The sequence below is a fragment of the Ochotona curzoniae genome, unplaced genomic scaffold (genome assembly GCF_017591425.1).
Source record: "Ochotona curzoniae isolate NIBS_2020 unplaced genomic scaffold, NIBS_Ocur_1.0 contig_520, whole genome shotgun sequence".
Taxonomy (NCBI): Eukaryota; Metazoa; Chordata; class Mammalia; order Lagomorpha; family Ochotonidae; genus Ochotona; species Ochotona curzoniae.
The window spans coordinates 1532254-1550577 of NW_024466457.1; the positions used below are offsets into that span (position 1 = coordinate 1532254).

The following is an 18324-nucleotide window of genomic DNA, read 5'->3' on the forward strand; positions in this document are numbered from 1 at the left end:
CAGGATACTGGAAAAGAGAAGCATCGACTTGTCAAAGGAAGAGGAACATCTCCTCCCTAGAGAACTCCAGATAAGCCTGCCCAGGAAAGGTCTGCGTGGTGAAGTGTCTAAATCTTTCTAGTCGCAACCGGAATGCCCCTCTCGACCCTAGTCCAGCTCATCCTCGTTGGGGTTTTCTCCCCTTTTAGGACGCCGATGTATCTCCGTTTTCTTCCCTCGACAGGTCTTTGCGGGGCAGGGTCCCCCACCTCACGCGCAACACCTAACAAGCTTTCATTCCGTGTGGGTTTATTGCTTGGGTAACAGGAATCGAGAGGGGTGACGGGCTGAGAAGAGCCGGAGCCCGGTACGCAGCCCCTCAGCCACAGGGCATAGGGCGATCGAAGGCCATAGGGATGCCCCTCGCGCTGTCCCCACAGACACCAGCTCGCCTCGTCCCTGCTCGCCGGCCATCAGGATCTGAGGGCCTCCCCGCGCACTCCGCGACTGCCCTTCCCAATGCCTGACTCGATTCCCAAGCTAACCCTCCGCAAAAGCCTACACGGCTTCGTCCCTGGGGTGAGGTCGGACCTCTGGCTACCCTGAACATCCTCCCGCGCCGGCTTCGTTTCCTTACGGCCCTTCACTGCGACCACGGCAGGAAGGCGGGCCTGCGGGCGCCCTGGCCGGCCGGGGCAGAGGAGAGGGGGTCCTGCGGCCGGAAGCAGGAAGTCGGAAGGGGTGGTGGTGAGGACGTGTTCCCCGGACGCCGGAGGGTGAGGCCGGCGGGGCCGGCGACATGGAGCCGCTCTACCAGCAAACGCACAAGTGAGGGCCGCGGCGCGGGGCGGGCGGCCGTGAGGCCCGGGGAGGCCGTCCGCGGGGGTGGCTGGAGCCGAGTCCCTGGCGGGGTGTCCTCGAGGGCCCGGGAGACGTTAGGACGGATGGCCTGTGTGGGGTCCGGGCGGGTTGGGGGGCGCGGAGGTCGCTCCTGAGGTTCTAAGCCCCCGGCCGGCTGCTGGGTGCGCGTGGCGACCGCCGCCCGCGAGGCTCGGAGCGAGGAAAAGGAACCTTGATTCAGGTCGGACTTGGCTAGTTGCAGAACTTGCCGTGTAAGTGGCATCCACTGTTCCTGCTTGCTCGTCACATCTGGTTCCCTTTAAGGCAGTCTAATTTCGATTTGTCTTCTGTATTCTCAGTTCGTAGGTGGTGGGGTCTTTTTTTGGAGGGGAGTGGGTAGGAGGGGAGGAGATGGTCCCTATTCCGTTTTGAGGGGAAAAATATGACATTTCTTACCGTGCTTAAAATGTCACTCCCCAGTGTTGAGTGACATCGAGTACACATCAGCGCTCTGCACTTCCACGACTTTGTCATCATCCGGAACAGAAACCTGGCAGCTGTCAGGCAGTAGCTGCCTGTTCCTTCCAGGGGCCCTAGCGACGGTGCTTCTGTTTTTTGCAGACTGCCCTATTCTAGACTAACCTCCCGTGATGTTTTCAAAACCCATCCATGCTGTATGCAGCATGTCTTGGAATTTCATTTAATTTTTTTTTCAAAATTTCATTTATTTTTACTTATTTGAAAGGGGAGAGAGATCTATTCACTAGCTTATTCCCCAAGTGCCCACAGCAGTCAGGCTGTGTCCTCCGCCTGGGTGAGGAGGACCCAGCCACCTGAGCCATCACTGCTGTCTCCTGGAGTGCGCAGTGGCCGCAGGCTGGGACTGGGGGTAGAGCCAGGGCTTGGGCCATCCTCAGGAGTGTCCTGCCAGCCGCACCTGGTGCCTGCCTCTCCTAGAGATTGTTTGCATGCACCGTGTGCTGTTACCAGTCCGTCTGTTGGTGGACACCCGGACTGGTGAGAATAATGCTTGAAATGAACATGGGGCACAGCTACCTGGTTGAGTCCTGGTGGGTTTTTTTTTTTTTTTTTTTTGAGGTTTACACGCATGCCCGTCCTGTTGTGAGAACATTGACATGGATGCTGCAGCTTGGTTCTAGTGAGAACACAGGGTTTTGGGGTGAATTGGAACCTACCCCCCAGGCTCCCTGATATGTTGACTGCAAAACGCATGCCGCAGGGTGCTTGCAACAAGGCCATGAAGATCTTTGGCCCTTTGTTCTACATGTGTGGGTTTTTCTTGTTTTCCTTTGGTGATGAAGTGTTCGTTTGAGGGGGCGGATACAGAATCTACTCTGTAGTGACAGTTTGATTTTGCGCACTGGGAAACCGTATTCTCATATAAAAATGATAGGAAGGGACTGAAAAATCTGTGAGTCATTTGAAAAAGGGGTGAATAAAAGCATGCCTCTGCTAGAACAGCAGCAAAGCACAGTGAGTTTCGGGCTGTGGAGTTGATCTGTGAAGTACAGTCTCGTGTTTGGTTAATGATGTCACTAAGGAGGCTGCGACCTAGTTCATTTTTAGGATTTTTTTTTTTAAGATTTATCTATTTTCAAAACAACAAAAAAAGATTTATTTATTTTGTATTAGAAAGGCAGATTTTACAGAGAGGAGAGACCAAGAGGTCTTCCATCCATCGGCTGGTTCACTGTGTCAGTTCACAAGCATAAATCCACCAGCTACTGTGTTGCTGTGTAGGCTAGGCAGTGTTCTCTGTTGCACTTTGCTCTGGGGCCCTTGAAATAATTGCTGTCGCTTGTATTTGTTGTACAGTGGAGATAGAGACAGCAAAGTTAAAGGACTTGCTCAATGTCCTTCAGTTTGTACAAAGTGGAACTAGACCTTCGGCCTGATTCCTTAATTCCCAACCGTGCTCCCCACTTACAGAGGTCAGAGGCAGCATGGGGTGTGGGGAGGGGTCATTTGTAGGCTTTAAAAGATGGTCCCATTGTGAAAATGTTTTCTAGATCCCTTGTATATATATATATATATATATATATATATATATATTTTTTTTTTTTTTTAAGTAGCAGTGACAGCTGCAGTCCTGCTTCTCAGCTGTCCTGGGATGGCTGTCCAGGCCCACCATGCACCATGGCTAGGTGGCTGAGGCTTTCTGCAGCCCACACATGCAGATGACCTGCTCCTTATTGACTTCGGCTGACAGGTTTTCTGCTTGGTGTAGTAGTAGTTTGTATTGCTTTTACACTGATATCCTTTCAACCTGGAATTTGGAAGTCAGAATCACACTATTGCCTTTATCCTTACTTTTTTTTTTTTCTTACATTTGTATCCATAAAGCAGTATGTAGTACTGTTTTGTGTGTCTTTTTATTTATAAAGATTACTCATTTACTGTTGGATTTTTCTTCTTTTTTTTTAAGATTTGTTTTTAATTTTTATTTGAAAGGCAGAGTTACAGAGTTCTTCCACATACCGTTTCACTCCCCAGTGGCCACAATGGCTAGAGCCAAGTCCATGTGAAGCCAGTAGCCAGCAGCTGGGAGCTTCTTCCTAGTCTCCCATGTGGAGGCAGGGGTCCAAGGACTTGAGCTGTCCTTCACTGCTTTCCTGGCACACAAGCAGATCAGCCAGAACACGAACCAGCACCCATATGGGATGCTGGTGCCATAATCAGAAGGTTAGCCTACTATGCCATGCACTGGCTCCTGGATTTTTATGTTTCTTTTAGTATTTCTTAAAGATAGTCTCTTTCATTGATACTAATAGATCTTAATATTTGTAAAGATTTATGTATTTAATAAGCAGAGTTACAGTGAGAGGGGAGTCAGATCTTCTTGCATTGATCCATTCGCCAGGTGGCAGTAACAGCCAGCTGGGGCCAGGGCAAAGCCAGATCTCCCACGTGGGTGTCTTCTGATGCTTTTCTAGGTATATTAGCAGGGACCTGGATAATGCATGAAGTAGCTCAAACCACTGCTCCAAAGGGGTGTCTGCACAAATACAAGATGACAGCGTGAAGTTCTCACTCTGGTATAGGATGCTGGGCACTGTAGATGGTGGCTTAACCCACTGCTCCACAAAGCCAGACCTTCTAGTGTATTGTTGTATGTTGCATGGTTCTTGTTTGCTTGCCTGTGGACAGCAACCTGAGCTGTCAGCATTTATTTTAGCATTTATTTTAGTCCATTCTTTTCCACCTAGTTTGTATCACCAAGTTCCCAAAGGTGGAGGTCTGCTTCTGGACCCTATGTAGTCCTCTTGGTTCAGGGCTGGGGTTTGTCTATCCCTGTCTGTCTGTACCACTGTCTGTAGGTTTTTGTTTATTTGCTTTTTAAGATTTATTTATTTTTATTGCAAAGTCAGGTACACAGAGAGGAGAGACAGAGTAAGATCTTCTGTCCCATGATTCACTCCCCAAGTGACCATAACAGCTGGAGCTAGGCCGATCCTAAGCCAGAAGCCAGGAGCTTCTTCCAGGTCTCCCATGTGGGTGCAGGATCCCAAAGCATTGGGCCGTCCTTGACTGCTTTGCCAGGTTACGAGCAAGAAGCAGGATGCGAAGTGGGGCTGCTGGGATTAGAACCGACATCCATATGGGATCCCGGTGTGTTCAAGGCAAGAACTTTAGCCACTAGACCATCTTGCACAGGTCCTGCCACTGTAGTTTTAATTTTAACTTTGTAGTCAATTGTATCAGCAGAGTGTGGGGTGGGGCCACTCCTTTCGTGCTCTGCAGAGCTGTCCTAATCTTTGCTCTTCTCTCTCTCCCCCTCCCTCCCTGTGTGAGCTAGTCCTGTTGATAGTACAGCCAATTCTCGGTTTTGCTCTATTGAGCCTTTTTGAAAATTGACCTTGGGCCAGGCAGCGTGGCCTAGCGGCTAAAGTCCTCACCTTGGACTCGCCGGGATCCCATATGGGTGTCGGTTCTAATCCCGGCAGCTCCACTTCCCATCCAGCTCCCTGCTTGTGGCCTGGGAAAGCAGTGGAGGATGGCCCAAAGCCTTGGGACCCTGCACCCATGTGGGTTACCCGGAAGAGGTTCCTGGATCCTGGCTTTCGATCGGCACAGCATCGGTTGTTGCGCTGACTTGGGGAGTGAATCATCGGATGGAAGCTCTTCCTCTCTGTCTCTCCTTCTCTCTGTATATCTGACTTTCTAATAAATAAATAAATCTTTAAAAAAAAGAAAGAAAGAAAGAAAATTGACCTCGATGCTATATCCAGACCTTCAATAAAATCCTATTTTTCCTGTCCATCACTGTTAATCAGCAACTCCTCCGTAGCTGTTTGCATGGTTACCCTAATACAGACGGTGGTTCCACAAGCTGGATTGCTACACACACCTCCACCCACTCATCCCAAGGCATCCTGGCCTAATGTTGCTGAAGTGGCAGTCTGCCTCCCAGGCTCTCATAGCAACTTCTCTTGCCTGGGAGTCATCTAGCTGCCCTTGCTGCTTCTGGTGCCCTAGGTCATGTGTGGAAACCACAGAGAGGCCCTGGAAAAGGCTAGAGGCAAACTAAAGCTCAAGCTAGCACTGAGGAATTGGGAATCCAGTTTGTAACCCTCCTGGTGTGTGTGCTCACCAGGTCTGGGCATCATCAGAGAGCTCTGGAGGCCCTTTTCACATGGGCATCGATGGGGGGAGACCCGCAGCGCAAGGTGGCAGCTGTCAAGGCCAGCACAGGGCTGTCAAGGGAATAAGTGTGGGCACCACCAAGAAGATTCTGGGCGACATTGGCCAAGCACTGAGAGGCCTCATAGTGCTCTGAATCCTGACACTGAGGACCCGGTCACTTGTCCAAATGAGACAGACTCCCCGGTATTTCCTGGGAAGGATGCTTACTGAACAAGAGGTCCCTGTCTTCAGGGTCTGCAGACCATCCACCCCTCCCTGCTCTCAGGTCCACTTCCCTTTTGGGCTGAACTAGTGTGTGTTGTTCACGCGGTGTGCCTTTTTGCCTGTCCTTGTCTTCCATCTCCCAGTCCTATCTCCCATCATTGTCCAGCAATGCCCCCTCTCCACCAGATGCCCCAGCCTGTTTATGCTTAGTTGTGCTGATTTTCTCCTAGGTCTTGGGGCTTTTTCACATCTGTCTTTTCATCCTTAATTACATTGTTTCTCAGGGATGAGGATTTTTAATCTCCCTTGCCTTTTGGCTTCCCAGTGCAACTCATTGCTCAGCACATTGAGTCACAAAACAAAGGGAGACATTGGCTGGAACCACATCGGGGGTTATCACCTGCTGTGAGCAAGCTTGTGCCTGAACAAGTGATATAACCATTCTGGACTTCAGTCGTTCCTTCATGCAAGGAGCATGTTGATGGCAATTTTTCACAGGTTAGTGATTGATTTAGCAATCTTACATATGGTGAACACTCACTAAAAACAGCTCACTACAAGGCTGGTACAAGGCTCAACTTCAAGTGCCAGGATCCCTTGTGGGTCCTGGTTTGTGTCCTAGCTGCTCCACTTCCCATCTAGCTCCCTGCTTGTGGCCTGGGAAAGCAGTCGAGGATAGCCCAAAGCCTTGGGACCCTGCACCAGTGTGGGAGACCTGGAAGAAGCTCCTGGCTCTTGGCTTCGGATCAGCTCAGCTCCAGCCATTGTGGCCACTTGGGGGGTGAACCAGAGGATAGAAAAATCTCTGTCTCTCTGTAAATCTGCCTTTCCAATAAAAATAAATCAATCTCTTAAAAAAAGAAAACTGCCTACTGTGATTATTTTTAATATGAGTGTTAAGATATTAGAAGCCATGCCAAAGTACGTGGCCTAAACTGCCACACGGAAAGTTTACAATTCAGCAATTCTGTCAGTTTAATCAGTTCCGTGTTGGCATCAGAAAAACTGCAGGGCTGCTGATTGCTCCTGTCTCCCTCATTTCCTCCCTCTTCCCTGATAGGCAGGTCCACGAGATCCAGTCTCACATGGGACGCCTGGAGACAGCCGACAAGCAGGCCCTGCACCGTGAGTAATTAACTTGCCCAGCCGAACCCTTTCTCTGATGACACGGTGCTAATGGGCTGGGTTTCCTGACTGCGTTCTGCCTCGGGGCTTCGTGATTCAGCCGGGAATGAGTCTTGTTAGGGTGGACAGAAAAACCCTATGGCCGAGTCACTGATTTCCCTGATTGCGCCCTCTGGAATCCCACTGTCTGATCCCCCATTAGCCCTCCACTCAACCTGACATGGCCCTATGGGAATGGAAGCCCTTTCCCCCATCTGTCTTCATGTAATGACCTCGTCCTTAGAGGAATGCGCTCATAAAAATGCAGAGATGTTTAACTGGAATTAGCCGTTTCTGAGCCAAGAACTGTGGCTTTTTTTTTTTAGGAGGATTATTCAGAAACAAGTAGCAGCATTAGTTTAGTTTCCACACCAAAGCTTCCTCTCAGTAGCGTGCTGCTTTTTGTTTTTCAAGTTCTTTGTTTTGTTTTATTCTAAGAAAAAGCCCCTCTCCTACTTTTTTATTAATTAGATGCTCAGATACCACCTGCAGAGGCTGCCTTGTCCCCTCACTGCTTGCTCTCCGGCCCATTTCGCTTGGTTTTTGTGTTTTGTTTCACAGCTCCAAAAACATCTGGGTTCTGAGGCCCACGTGTTGTAGCTGGTGTTTGTCCAGGTCGGGCATGGGCGGGGAGCGGTGCCCCTGCTGCCACTGGTGCCGAGCGAGGCGCAGTTGGGATTTTCATGTGCAGTATAGCTCTGTCCATCGGACTGGACCTCCTCAACAGTCTCGTTATTACATGACTAGAAAAGGGAAAAAGGACATTTGACTGTCTTATCAAAGGGCTAAGGAAAATGACTATATTCATCTTATCTGCATCCCTCGTGGGTTCTTTCCTGGACCTCTCCTCTTGAGAGCTGCTCTGTTCTGGGGACTCCCACCTCACTTGGCCACCCATTCTTACTGAAAACCCTGATGGAATTCTATGAGCTTCACCCACCAATTTGCCCCTTCCTTTGTACACTTTTTTTTTTAAAACCTCATTACTAAATGGAAGTCAACTGGCCATCTTTTTTTTTTTTAAACCAATAATCCATATCTAAGACTAATCTCTAAAAAGAGACCTGAATTGGAAAATTCACCTTAAGATGTTGATTTGGGCCCTCTACATGTTCATCATATCTCCTAAGGCTAAGCTCTCTGCAGATTTCCCTTTAGCTCTTTGAGAATTGGCATTACTCATTAATACAGTTTTCTTTTGAAATGTGTTGATTAGATACAGAAAAAAATATTTATCATTCTGATTTGAGTTCATTCGTTTTCAGCAGTTACCCTTTTTTGTCTTTTGTGCAGTAGTAGAAAATGAAATCCAGGCCAGCATAGACCAGGTGTTCAGCCGTCTCGAGCGCCTGGAGATCCTGTCCAGCAAGGAGCCTCCGAACAAGAGACAGAACGCCAAACTGTGAGTGCTGAGCCCTGGCGTGACCCAAATGCCCTGGCTCCATGAGGGCAGGCTCCTCCCCTCCCCTCCCCCGGGAGGCTACAGAATATTCTGGAAGCCCTTACACATGTTGAGAAACTGGAACTCTGCAAAGATAGTCACCAAAACAGCATAGGTCTGTCTTAGACTCTTTTTTTTTTTTTTTTTTTTTGTGATTTTTTTTTTTTTTATTGTTGCTTACATTGTATTGTGTAGTACAGTTTTATAGGCGCTGGGGATTCCCCCCACCCCTCCCCATAGTCTTAGACTCTTTCACGGTGAAAAGCTGGTGTAGTTTGCGGCCCAGAAGCCCATAACTCTTAGTTGTCGTTTTGAAATTATGCCTGCAGCTCTGCCTTTCAGAGCAGGTCAATCCCTGACCGCTTGGAGCTGGTCTGGGCGGCGTGTTACCTCTTCTTGGGTTGAAATGAAATTTCATTCCTGATCATTTCCATTAGACTGTTTGTAATGAAACGCTGATCGAATGTTTGATATGCTGCCGTGAAATTAATATGAAACTGCCACATCAACTCCACCCCTAGTCCCTGTGCCCCAAAAGCTTTACGGAACCTCCCTGAACCTCCCTGAACCTCCCTGACGCTTTCACTTGAAAGCTGCCCTTAGGCTTCTGGTAGGCGAGTAATCCACAGGTCAGGAGGAGGTCAGCAACCTGCTTCCTGTCACCTGTCCCCTGTCATGCTATATCAGAGGCAGAGCCAGCAGGTATTCAGGTAAAGCTGCTGGGAGCTGTTTGCTTTTTTACTGTCAGTGTTTCTGAGGGCAGTCACTGTGCAGGGGATGGAGTGGGGAGAAGTGGGGAGTCATCCCCTACCTCAGTACAGCCTGGCCTCATCACATTGGGCCACCCTGGGCTCCTGGAATTTAATCTCTCTCTCCATCAATTCCAGTCGTGTCGACCAGTTGAAATATGATGTCCAGCACCTGCAGACTGCTCTCCGAAACTTCCAGCATCGGCGCTATGCGAGGGAGCAGCAGGAGAGACAGCGAGAAGAACTGCTGTCTCGTACCTTCACCACTAACGTAAGCCAGGCACCTGACGGATTGCTGGGCTTGGAGCTTCGCCTGAAGCAGGGTGTCTGAAGCAGGTGATGCTGAGGAGGCCAGCTGGAAATGACGCAGACTTTGTGCATGCCATGGAGCCTGCACTACACAGGCAGTCTCTTTTTTTTCCCTACATAGAAACCTGAAGAGGAAGCAGTTAAGTGGGGAATGAGCAGAGGTGAAATGACCTGGTTTGACTGGTCTGATGCAGAGAGATGGAAGTTCACCTGGTCGAAACGTTTCTCTGATCAGATAGACAGATGATTAGAAGTTAGCCCATTTGTAGGGGAGGCGGTATTTCAAAGCTGCCTTCAGGCACTGGCCATTGTGCTGGATAGGTGTGTGGTTCCAATGTCAGGTGCATTAAAATGCTTTTGCCCGTAGTCTTAGCAGCAATTTGGAGGAATTTGTTAGCAGATATTTGGGGTTTGACCGCCTGACTTGCATCTGAAAATAGCCTGTTGGTTCACATTTCTGAGTTCTGGGAGTCTGTTGTCCCTGCCCTTTAGTCTCGAGAGAGTCATTTGTTGCGTGTGGCTGGAGAATACTGTGGCCCTCCTCTGCGTCCCATAGCATACACCCCATGGAGTCGGCTCTGGAGGCGGTCCAGCTTCCACAGCCTCTGGCAGCCTTCAGATCTACTCCTGCGTCTCAGAGGTCTCACCGTCATTGCTGCCACTAGCTAGCCTCCCAAGGACGTTGGGGGCTGGGACGTGTGCTCAGGCGTTTGCTCAGCGTTGTGACACTGTGCATGCTGCAGGCCCTCACCCAGCGGTGACCAGCCCGGAGGGCAAGAGTTTAGATGAAAGGTAGTCCATGTACATAAAGAGAAAGCTCTGGTCGATTCAGACACTCGAGTTTTTTTGTTTGTCTTAAGTTTTTATTTGAAAGGCAGATTTACAGACGGAAGGAGAGACAGAGAAGGAAAGATCTTGTATCTGCTGGTTCACTCCCTAATTGGTCACAATGGCCAGAGTTGAACCAGTCCAAAGCCAGGAGCCTCTGTTGGATGTCACACGTGGGGGCAGGTCCTAACGACTTGAACCATCCGCCTCTGCTTTCCCAGGTTACAAGCAGGGAGCTGAATCAAAAGTGGAACAACTGGACTCAAACTGACACCCATATGGGATGCCAGCACCACAGGGTCAAGGATTAGTCTGTTGAGCCACGGCATCAGCCCCTAGACACTGGAAAAAAAATTTTTTTTTGGAAGATTTATTTATTTTTATTGGGAAGGTAGGTTTACAGAAAGGAGAGACAGAGAGAAAAATGTTCCATCTGCTGGTTCACTCTCAAAGTGGACGCAATGGCTGGAGCTGAGCAGACCCAAAGCTAGGCACTTCTTCTGGATCTCCCACGTAGTGCAGGGTCCCAAGGCCTTGAGCTGTCCTCTTCTGCTTTCCAGGCTACAGACAGGGAGCTAGAGGGGAACTGGAGCAGCTGGGATTAGAACTGGCGCCCATATGGGATCCTGGTACATGCCAGGCAAGGACTTGAGCCACTAGGCTACCACACTGGGCCCAGTACTGGAATCTTTTGACCCACTAAGAATTAGCTCTTTGCAGCACTAATTCTATAAGGGATTAAGACAGAAACATCTAGAAAATTAGATGATGTGACTGTTACCTGTGAGAAGCTCCCATTAGTGTGGATGATTGAAAACGTACATGGGACATGGTTGTGAACGTAAGCAGCAAACATCTTTGTGGCGGTTGAAGGTGGGGCTGAGGCTGTAGTGGTTTGCAGGAAGAGGAGGACAGTGACTGTCCGTGTGAAATGAGAGCTGTGCCAGGATTCCTGCCCTGCTAGCCTTGTACCTGGCCATGTGAGCTTGGACAAGTCACTCTACCTCCTGCGCTTTAGTGCTTTTGTGTGTCAGATGGGGTCATTCCCATGACTGTCTCTAGGTGAGTTTACTATAAAGAGCCCATAACCTGGGAAGCACTTGATCATGCAGGGTGACCCTCCCCAATGCACAAATCTGAATTCTGAAATGCTTCGGAAGCTGCAGCCTTTGGAGTGCCTGTTTGGTGTGAAGTCTGTGCGGGCATGCTGGAGCCTAAGAGAGTGGGGTCAGCAGCCAGCTGGCCCTGAGCCTTCTGTAGGGCATTTGCAGCCTGGAGTGGTTCTCCTCCCTCCATTTCCTTAGCAGGCCTTCCTCGCCTGCTTAGAACAGAACGAACCTGAGCACTTTGAGGCCTGGAATGTCCAGTCTCTTCCCAGGCCAATCGGAGCGACACATCGTAGGTCATACAGCTGAAGGATCAAAGCAGACATGAAGCTCTGTGTTAGAGGGACGCTTAGGGGCCCTTTAGAACAGGCTGGGTCAGTGAGTGCAGAGACGCCTTTAGGAGAAACACGGGGGATCTTGGGAGTCGTTTTTTCCAGGCGGAAGCGAATTACCAAGACAGTGTAACTCATTTGGTTAGGAAAGTTCTCTCCTGTGCGGAGGCAACCTCAGATCTTTGCTTTATCTTTGTTCTATTCCTCTGACTCTCAGACTGGCCCCTCTGGCTTGGCCTTGGCCGAAAGGCACAGCAGTCAGATGGCGCTTGGATCCCCAGGAGCTGAGTAGCAGGGAAGTTAACCGAGTGACTGCCTTTCTTTCACAGGACTCTGACACCACCATACCGATGGACGAATCCCTGCAGTTTAACTCCTCCCTCCAGAAAATCCACCATGGCATGGACGACCTCATTGGAGGCGGGCACAGCATTCTAGACGGCCTGAGGGCCCAGAGGCTGACCTTGAAGGTGGGGTTCCTGCTGGGGGACTTGAAAAAGGCTTCTTGTTTTGCCCTCACCCAAGCTTGGTCCTCATGTTCTGGTCCTCGTGTTGTGGTTTGTCCTTGATTGTGATACGGTGATGGTGGATCGTTGGAGAGCCTTCTTGTTGAGGGTGGAGCCCCAAGTATCCAAGCTCCTCCTCTCCCTGCCCATGTGTGAAATGAGCCATGAAGTGACCTTTGTTGGGATTTAGGTCTTTGTCCACTTACTGGCTTTAGGAGAGCAACAGCCACTGTGTAGACTGAGTCTCCAGCAGGGTCGGCTCCAGGAGGAATGGAGGTGCGGCTGTGGATACTTCATTCCAGCGTTATTTCCCCTCAGGGTCCCCGCAGGTGCTCCTGGAAGACCCCCTCGTTGGCACAGCTGGGCCTTGGTCCCCAGGGAGTGGTTTTCCACAATAGTGCTAGGCTCTGATGTCAGCTCCCATGTCCCAGCCTCGGCCCTTTTCCTGTGTCAGCCCTGCTGGCTCCCAGGGTGTGGACTCTGCTGTTATCAGGGTGTGACCCTCTGAGAACACAGCCCTCCCAGCCACTGAGCTGTGAGAAACAGTCCCTCGGAAGCGTGCGCTTTATCTCGGTTTTTGTTGGTCTGTATTGAGCCTGACAGCTCCAGGGGATTCCAGTGCGTATCTGCACAGCCCCTGCCATCCCTGCCAGGGAGAGGACCAGGCCAGCTGCCCGCTCAGAGCTGGCAGTGTTCCAGGCGACCTGTACAGGGCTCTCTGAGCGGCCCTGTGGTCCTCCCCACCGACTGCTGTTGCTGAGGCTGCTCTTTCTAGCAGAAAACTGCTAGTCTGCTTTCCCTTTCAGAAAAATCTCCCTGTTAGGACAGGGCTCCTGGGTCATGCTGAGGAAGAGCCAGGGTGGGGAGCACGGATGTCAGCCTCCTGCTTAGCCTGGCCTCACTAGCTCTGTGCAGCCCTGCCCTGCGGGGTGGCCTGTCGGGCAGCTGCGGGTGATGGCTCAGGCTCCTGACTCGCCGGCCTCTGCACGGTCAGCACTGCTTGTCCAGTCTCTTGGTCCCTCGTAGTCAGGGGCTCTCCTGCCTGAACCACGTGAAAGAATATTAGAGTGTTGGAGATAATGGCAAGGAGCGGGTAAGCACCTGATTTGGGCCAACTTGGAGCCAAAGGCAAACTTTTATTATTTATTTATTTTTTAAATAACAGTGCTTGAAATCCGTCTGAGGTGATCTTAGACTCTCGCTCTTTGCGCCTCCGGCACTGGTGAGATAATCTGCCAGAGCAAAGCAGGATCTTTCCTGGGAGTGTAACTTCACTGTTGCTGTCGTGGCAGTCTCGTCCCTCTGGTCTCTGCTGGTGGCAGTGCAGTCTGACCTGAGGCCCCGCTAGATGGGCTGGTGCTGGGGAACTGTGGGACTCGGTGCTGTTCGTAGGTGCCGTGCGCTGCGCACCTCCCTGCCTCTTCCCTTGGCCAGCGGGTGGGCAGCAGCAGGTTAGCCGCCACCCATACACCACATTCCAGCAGCTTGGTGTCTGCCCCAGCGTTCATTGCTTTACTTCTGTGACCTGTTAGGGAATTAGTGTGCTTAATGGAAATCAGAAAGCTAGGAAGAAGGGCAGGCTGGGTAGTTTGGGCTGTTGGTTTAAGAATAAAGTGCCCTTCGGTTTTGGAGGTGTAGGGTGACATCCCTAGAGAAGTTTGAGGTCTCTAGGCCTGTCTCTCGTGACTGTCTATGCCTCGTTTCCCTCTTCACCCCACTTCAGTCCGTCTCACTCAGAAGAACCCCCAAGACTCTGCTCAGAGTGTCGCCAGGTTTGTGGCACAGAAGAAGGTTGCCAGCACTGCCTCTTTTTATTTTAAACTATGAAGTATTGTCATTTAAAAATTGTGTTGTTGAGGTGTGTCTGTAGGGTGAGGGGTTTGTGCAGTTGGTGAATTTGCCACCCGCATGCTCCCTGCTGTGTAACTTGCACTCCCTTTAGGATGGGCACATTTCCATTGCCCCTGGAAGCCTCCTTCCTCATCCTCTGGCCCTCTGGCCACCGCTCTTGAGTCAGCTTCCTACACGGTGTTTATACTGTTGTGTTGTGTGTGTCCATGTTTGGTTTAGCCATGCTCTAGTTGATGAGCACTGAGCTTATTTTCCGGCTTTTAGATGTTATCCTTTTTGGTTTTTCTCGATGCTTTATTATAGTTTTGGCCATTACACTTAATTCTGTAATCTGTCTCAAGTGATTATATATGGTAGGAATCAAGGTTCAGTTTTTATGAACACACATGTATGAGACAGGTATGTGTATCCCAGGGTGATCTGTGTGTGAGGCAGCCGGTAGCCCAAGCCCCGTCTGTCGGGGAGACTTTGCCTTCACCCTTGGATCGCTCTGGAGCCTTGATTGGAACCTGTGCACCGACAGGAGGCACCCCCTCCTCCTGGCTGCGGCTGCTGCTGCTTTCCACCTGCTCCAGGCCTGACCGAGAGCGGCAGTGCAGCCAGCAGCTCGGAGCTAGCTCATCTTCGTCCTGTCTGCTTGTCTGCCCAGGGCACCCAGAAGAAGATCCTCGACATTGCCAACATGCTGGGCTTGTCCAACACGGTGATGCGACTGATCGAGAAGCGGGCCTTCCAGGACAAGTACTTCATGCTCGGCGGCATGCTGCTCACTTGCGTGCTCATGTTCCTAGTGGTGCAGTACCTCACCTGAGCCAGCTGGGCCCGACAGGACAGTGTTCCACTGCAGGAGAGTGTGAGTGTGTGTGGTGGGGGGAAGCCTGAGCCGCCCTTCAGCGTGTATGCCTGCCTTAACTGTGAAGACACTCGGGAGTGACTGTGCCACTTCCGTCCTGCCCTGTGCCGGAGGGAGCCCAGTGTCGCCAGGATGCTCAGTGCTGGAGGGGGTGGAAGAAGTCTGTTGTGGCACGCGCTCTCACTAGGGGAAAAGAGTGGCTCTGGGGGCTTTGTTCACACAGCTGACGGGCACCCTGGGAAGATTTCCGCGGCGGGCCTTGCCCGTGGGCCTGTCCACACCTTGTCATCCTCCAACCTTTCCAGCTACTGAGGCATAGGCTGGCACCAAAGTGACAAGGGGAGGAAAGAAGCCACCTTTTCCTACCCCGTAATAGCTCCTAGCCACCTCCCTCCCTCAAAGTGACACATCCGTTTAACACTCGCGTCCCTCGCTGGACACAGCCACCGAAGGGAAGCTGCTGATGAGTAATAGACTTCCCACACTGCAGTGCTGGATGTCTCCCTTCTCGGGTGAGGCCCACCTCAACCTGGCCTGAGGCCCAGGCACCATCTCCTGACCAGTCAGCCCTTGAGGGTCAGAAACCACAGTGTGGCAGCTGTGCCCAGGCCCTGGGGGGCTCTGTGCCTTAGGAAGCAGCGGAGCACGAGTTGCCACCTGCAGCCTCATCTTCCACCTGGGCGCACCTGCTTCTCTGGCTCTGTGTCCTGGGAACTACCAGGCAGGCTCCTGTTGTGCTCACAGTGAGGGCAGAAGCCCCCTGCCATCACTCTGGTGTGTGTGTCCTAGACATATTTTCAGGGACCAGGACCTTGTTTCTTCTCAGACCAGCCCTGGGTTAAGGGTCTGCCAGTACCCGGTGGATGGTGGAATCTCACTATGAAGTCAATCTGTCTTGAAGTCTGGCTCATGTGATGAGCCACTGAAAGTGCCAGGAAGACCTGGCTGGCATATGTGTTCCTCTGTCACAGGCCCTTCTGGGCCCAGAACACTCTGAATGCCCCAGAAGAACTGGAAGCCCAGACGCTGTTGGCCGCACCTGGCATTGTCTGCCCACCAGCTGGGTCCCTGGGTTGTGTGCTGCCCCCCTTGATCATCTCCTGTGGTCGCCAGAGCGTGTTGATCTCTTCAGGTCCATCTGGGGCACAGCTCCCCTTCTGGGGAATTTTCTTAATTGTCCCAGATTTGTGACAAGTGTTTCCTGGGCACCAATTCCACACTTCTGGTCAATTGGGATCTCCATTGCTTCCACCCTCTAGGCCCAGATTGGGGCCCTAGGAGTCTAAGGAAGGACCCTGACCCCTCTGAGAAGGAATAAAGACTCTGCCAGGCTGGGGACAGTAACTTGAGGGGCCAGCGGGAGGTGCAGCATCAGCTTTAGGGAGGCACAGTCTGAGGCTGCCTCCGTCAGCAGCCCTGCTGTTCCAGGGGCCTCACCCAGGCTCTCGGCCATCACCACTGACAGGTGCCTGAGGATTCCAGGAAACAGTGACAGTATGTGAGGAACACTTGAGCCATTAGGACTTGAACTCTTGGAGGCAGAAACCCCACCTCCACTGGCAGCGGGGACACCTTCTTTGTGGGGTATGCCCATGTTCAGAGCAACTTCTGACTTTGGAATAAATTGTGGAGGTGGTTTGTGGTCTTTCCTGTATGGCTAGGGAACAGCCTCGAATAAGTCTAGAGACCCTGAGGTACTGAGACTGTTTCATTGTGCACCCACCTTCCTTGGCATCGACTTTCAGTGCCCTGTAAAGAGAGTGGTCAGTGCAGTCTTCCACAACTCTGTGAGCAGGGAGGATCCTGGCCGGGGACGGAGCTCCCCCTAGTGAAGTTGAGGTGAACTGCAGCGTGGTGCTGGTGGGAGAAAATGGGGGTGTTTCCTCCATGGGTGGGGACCTTCACTTTGGGCCTTTCCTCCTGAAGCGTTTTACTCTGTTGAGTTTCAATGGGTTTAATTCGCAGACTTGGCTTTACACTCAATTGTTTTTGCAGCACATTAGCTAAATAAAGTTGAGCTTTATTTTACTTAGAAATTTAATTCTGTAAAGGAATTTGATGTTCACTGTAAGAACTAATGACCCCTGTTGGTATGTTTCTAGGCCAGAGATTCTCAAATGCTGTTCTATGGCCAGGGCTGGCCACCTCAAAAGCAGCCATGAAACGTAAAGTTAATGTTCTTGGGGCCTGCCCCAAACCTGAATTAAAACATTTTTCTAAGTCTTGATGTGCTTCTTTCGGGTATGTTTTGGAGCCACCATGTCTTTGGCAAAAAGCTTTGGTCTTCATCATAGCGTTCGAGAGCCTGTGCTTGACTGACTGAGCCCATGTGTGCGCAGAGCAGGGCTTGCTGACTCAGCGGCTGCATCGTCTTCTGTCCAACCTCATTCCAGAAGAGTCGAGACATCACAGTGTGCAGGAGCTGAACTAGAGATGTGGACAGGTGAGGAACAGGGCAGCTCCACACAGAGGAAGGCGATCAGAAACTCTTTTGAAACACTCCACAGACCCAAGGCAGCCGGGTCTCCTCTGGCAGAGGGACACTCTTCGCCTGACCCTGCTCTGTGTGCGTGTGTGTGAGCGCGTGCGTGCGCATACATGCGTGCTCAGTGTGCAGCATGGTTGCTCAGAGAAGCTCAGACCATTTGTGCTGCCTCACCTGTAACCCTTACTGGCCGTGAGGCAAAGTTACTGTCCCATGTGCTTGACTCTCCAAGCTGGGCCCCAAGTTATCCACATTGTGTAGACAAGAGGTCATGCTTTGGTGGCTCTCCACAGGCCCCTGTGGGCCTACGGGGGCTGTGGACTCTGGCCCATTGCCCAGGCTGGCGGGCCTGCTGCCCTTCCCTGGAGGGGCTCTGCTGGCTGTGGTGCAGGCATCGTTGTGTTCCTAAGACCGAAGCAGCAGCCTGTGGTCATCCGGTGTAGTGCTGTTGGGCAGTGTTTGCAGACCATTGTTCCTGTGGCAGGTTCCCTGCTAAAATATCCTAATTGAAGGAGGGCAAAAGGATTTGCAGGGAGCCCTTGGCTGGGGAGTGCAGGGGTACCCACAGGCCTGCCACCAGGGGGCGACGTAAGCCTGTGTGGTGGGTCGCTGGGCAGCTCCACATCCTGAAGAGCTGGAGCAGCTGGCTGTGTTCCTTTCAGCTTCTGGCCACAGGTGACCTTCCAGACCCCCGCTGTTGCCTTTCCTTCCCTTCAGTGCAGGGCCACTTCACACACCAGCTTGGAAAACCCTTTTCCACGTATGCTCAGGGCAAGTATTGCAACAGCCGCTGAGACCTTACCCCACTTTGGAAGATGCATGTTCAAGTCCCAGCTGCTTACCCAACTCCAGGCTCATGTGTGGGGGTCTTGCTGGCTTCAGCCTGGCCCAGCTGTGACCCTTGTGGGCATTTGGGGAGCTCTGTGTTATTTCACGTGGTCCATGAGAGAGGTGGACAGGTTACGCTCCTGGAGGCTTTTGTCTCCCTCAAGCACAATGGAATTCTTCACCG

General features: G+C 51.4%; 1 protein-coding gene across 4 annotated transcripts; it reads left to right on the forward strand.

Moving 5' to 3' along the window:
• Window positions 1-702: 702 nt before the first annotated feature.
• Window positions 703-17052, forward strand: GOSR2 (golgi SNAP receptor complex member 2). 4 transcript variants are annotated; one of them, XM_040989299.1, is made up of 6 exons: window positions 705-807; window positions 6749-6813; window positions 8146-8254; window positions 9181-9313; window positions 11947-12087; window positions 14624-17052. In XM_040989299.1, exons 1-6 carry the CDS (start codon window positions 779-781, stop codon window positions 14783-14785), a joined length of 639 nt encoding a protein of 212 aa, XP_040845233.1. In that variant the 5' UTR covers window positions 705-778; the 3' UTR covers window positions 14786-17052. The 4 variants fall into 4 exon arrangements, with proteins under 4 accessions (XP_040845235.1, XP_040845236.1, XP_040845233.1 ...); XM_040989300.1 differs by having other exon boundaries at window positions 8149-8254; XM_040989301.1 differs by lacking the exon at window positions 11947-12087 and having other exon boundaries at window positions 703-807.
• Window positions 17053-18324: the final 1272 nt, after the last annotated feature.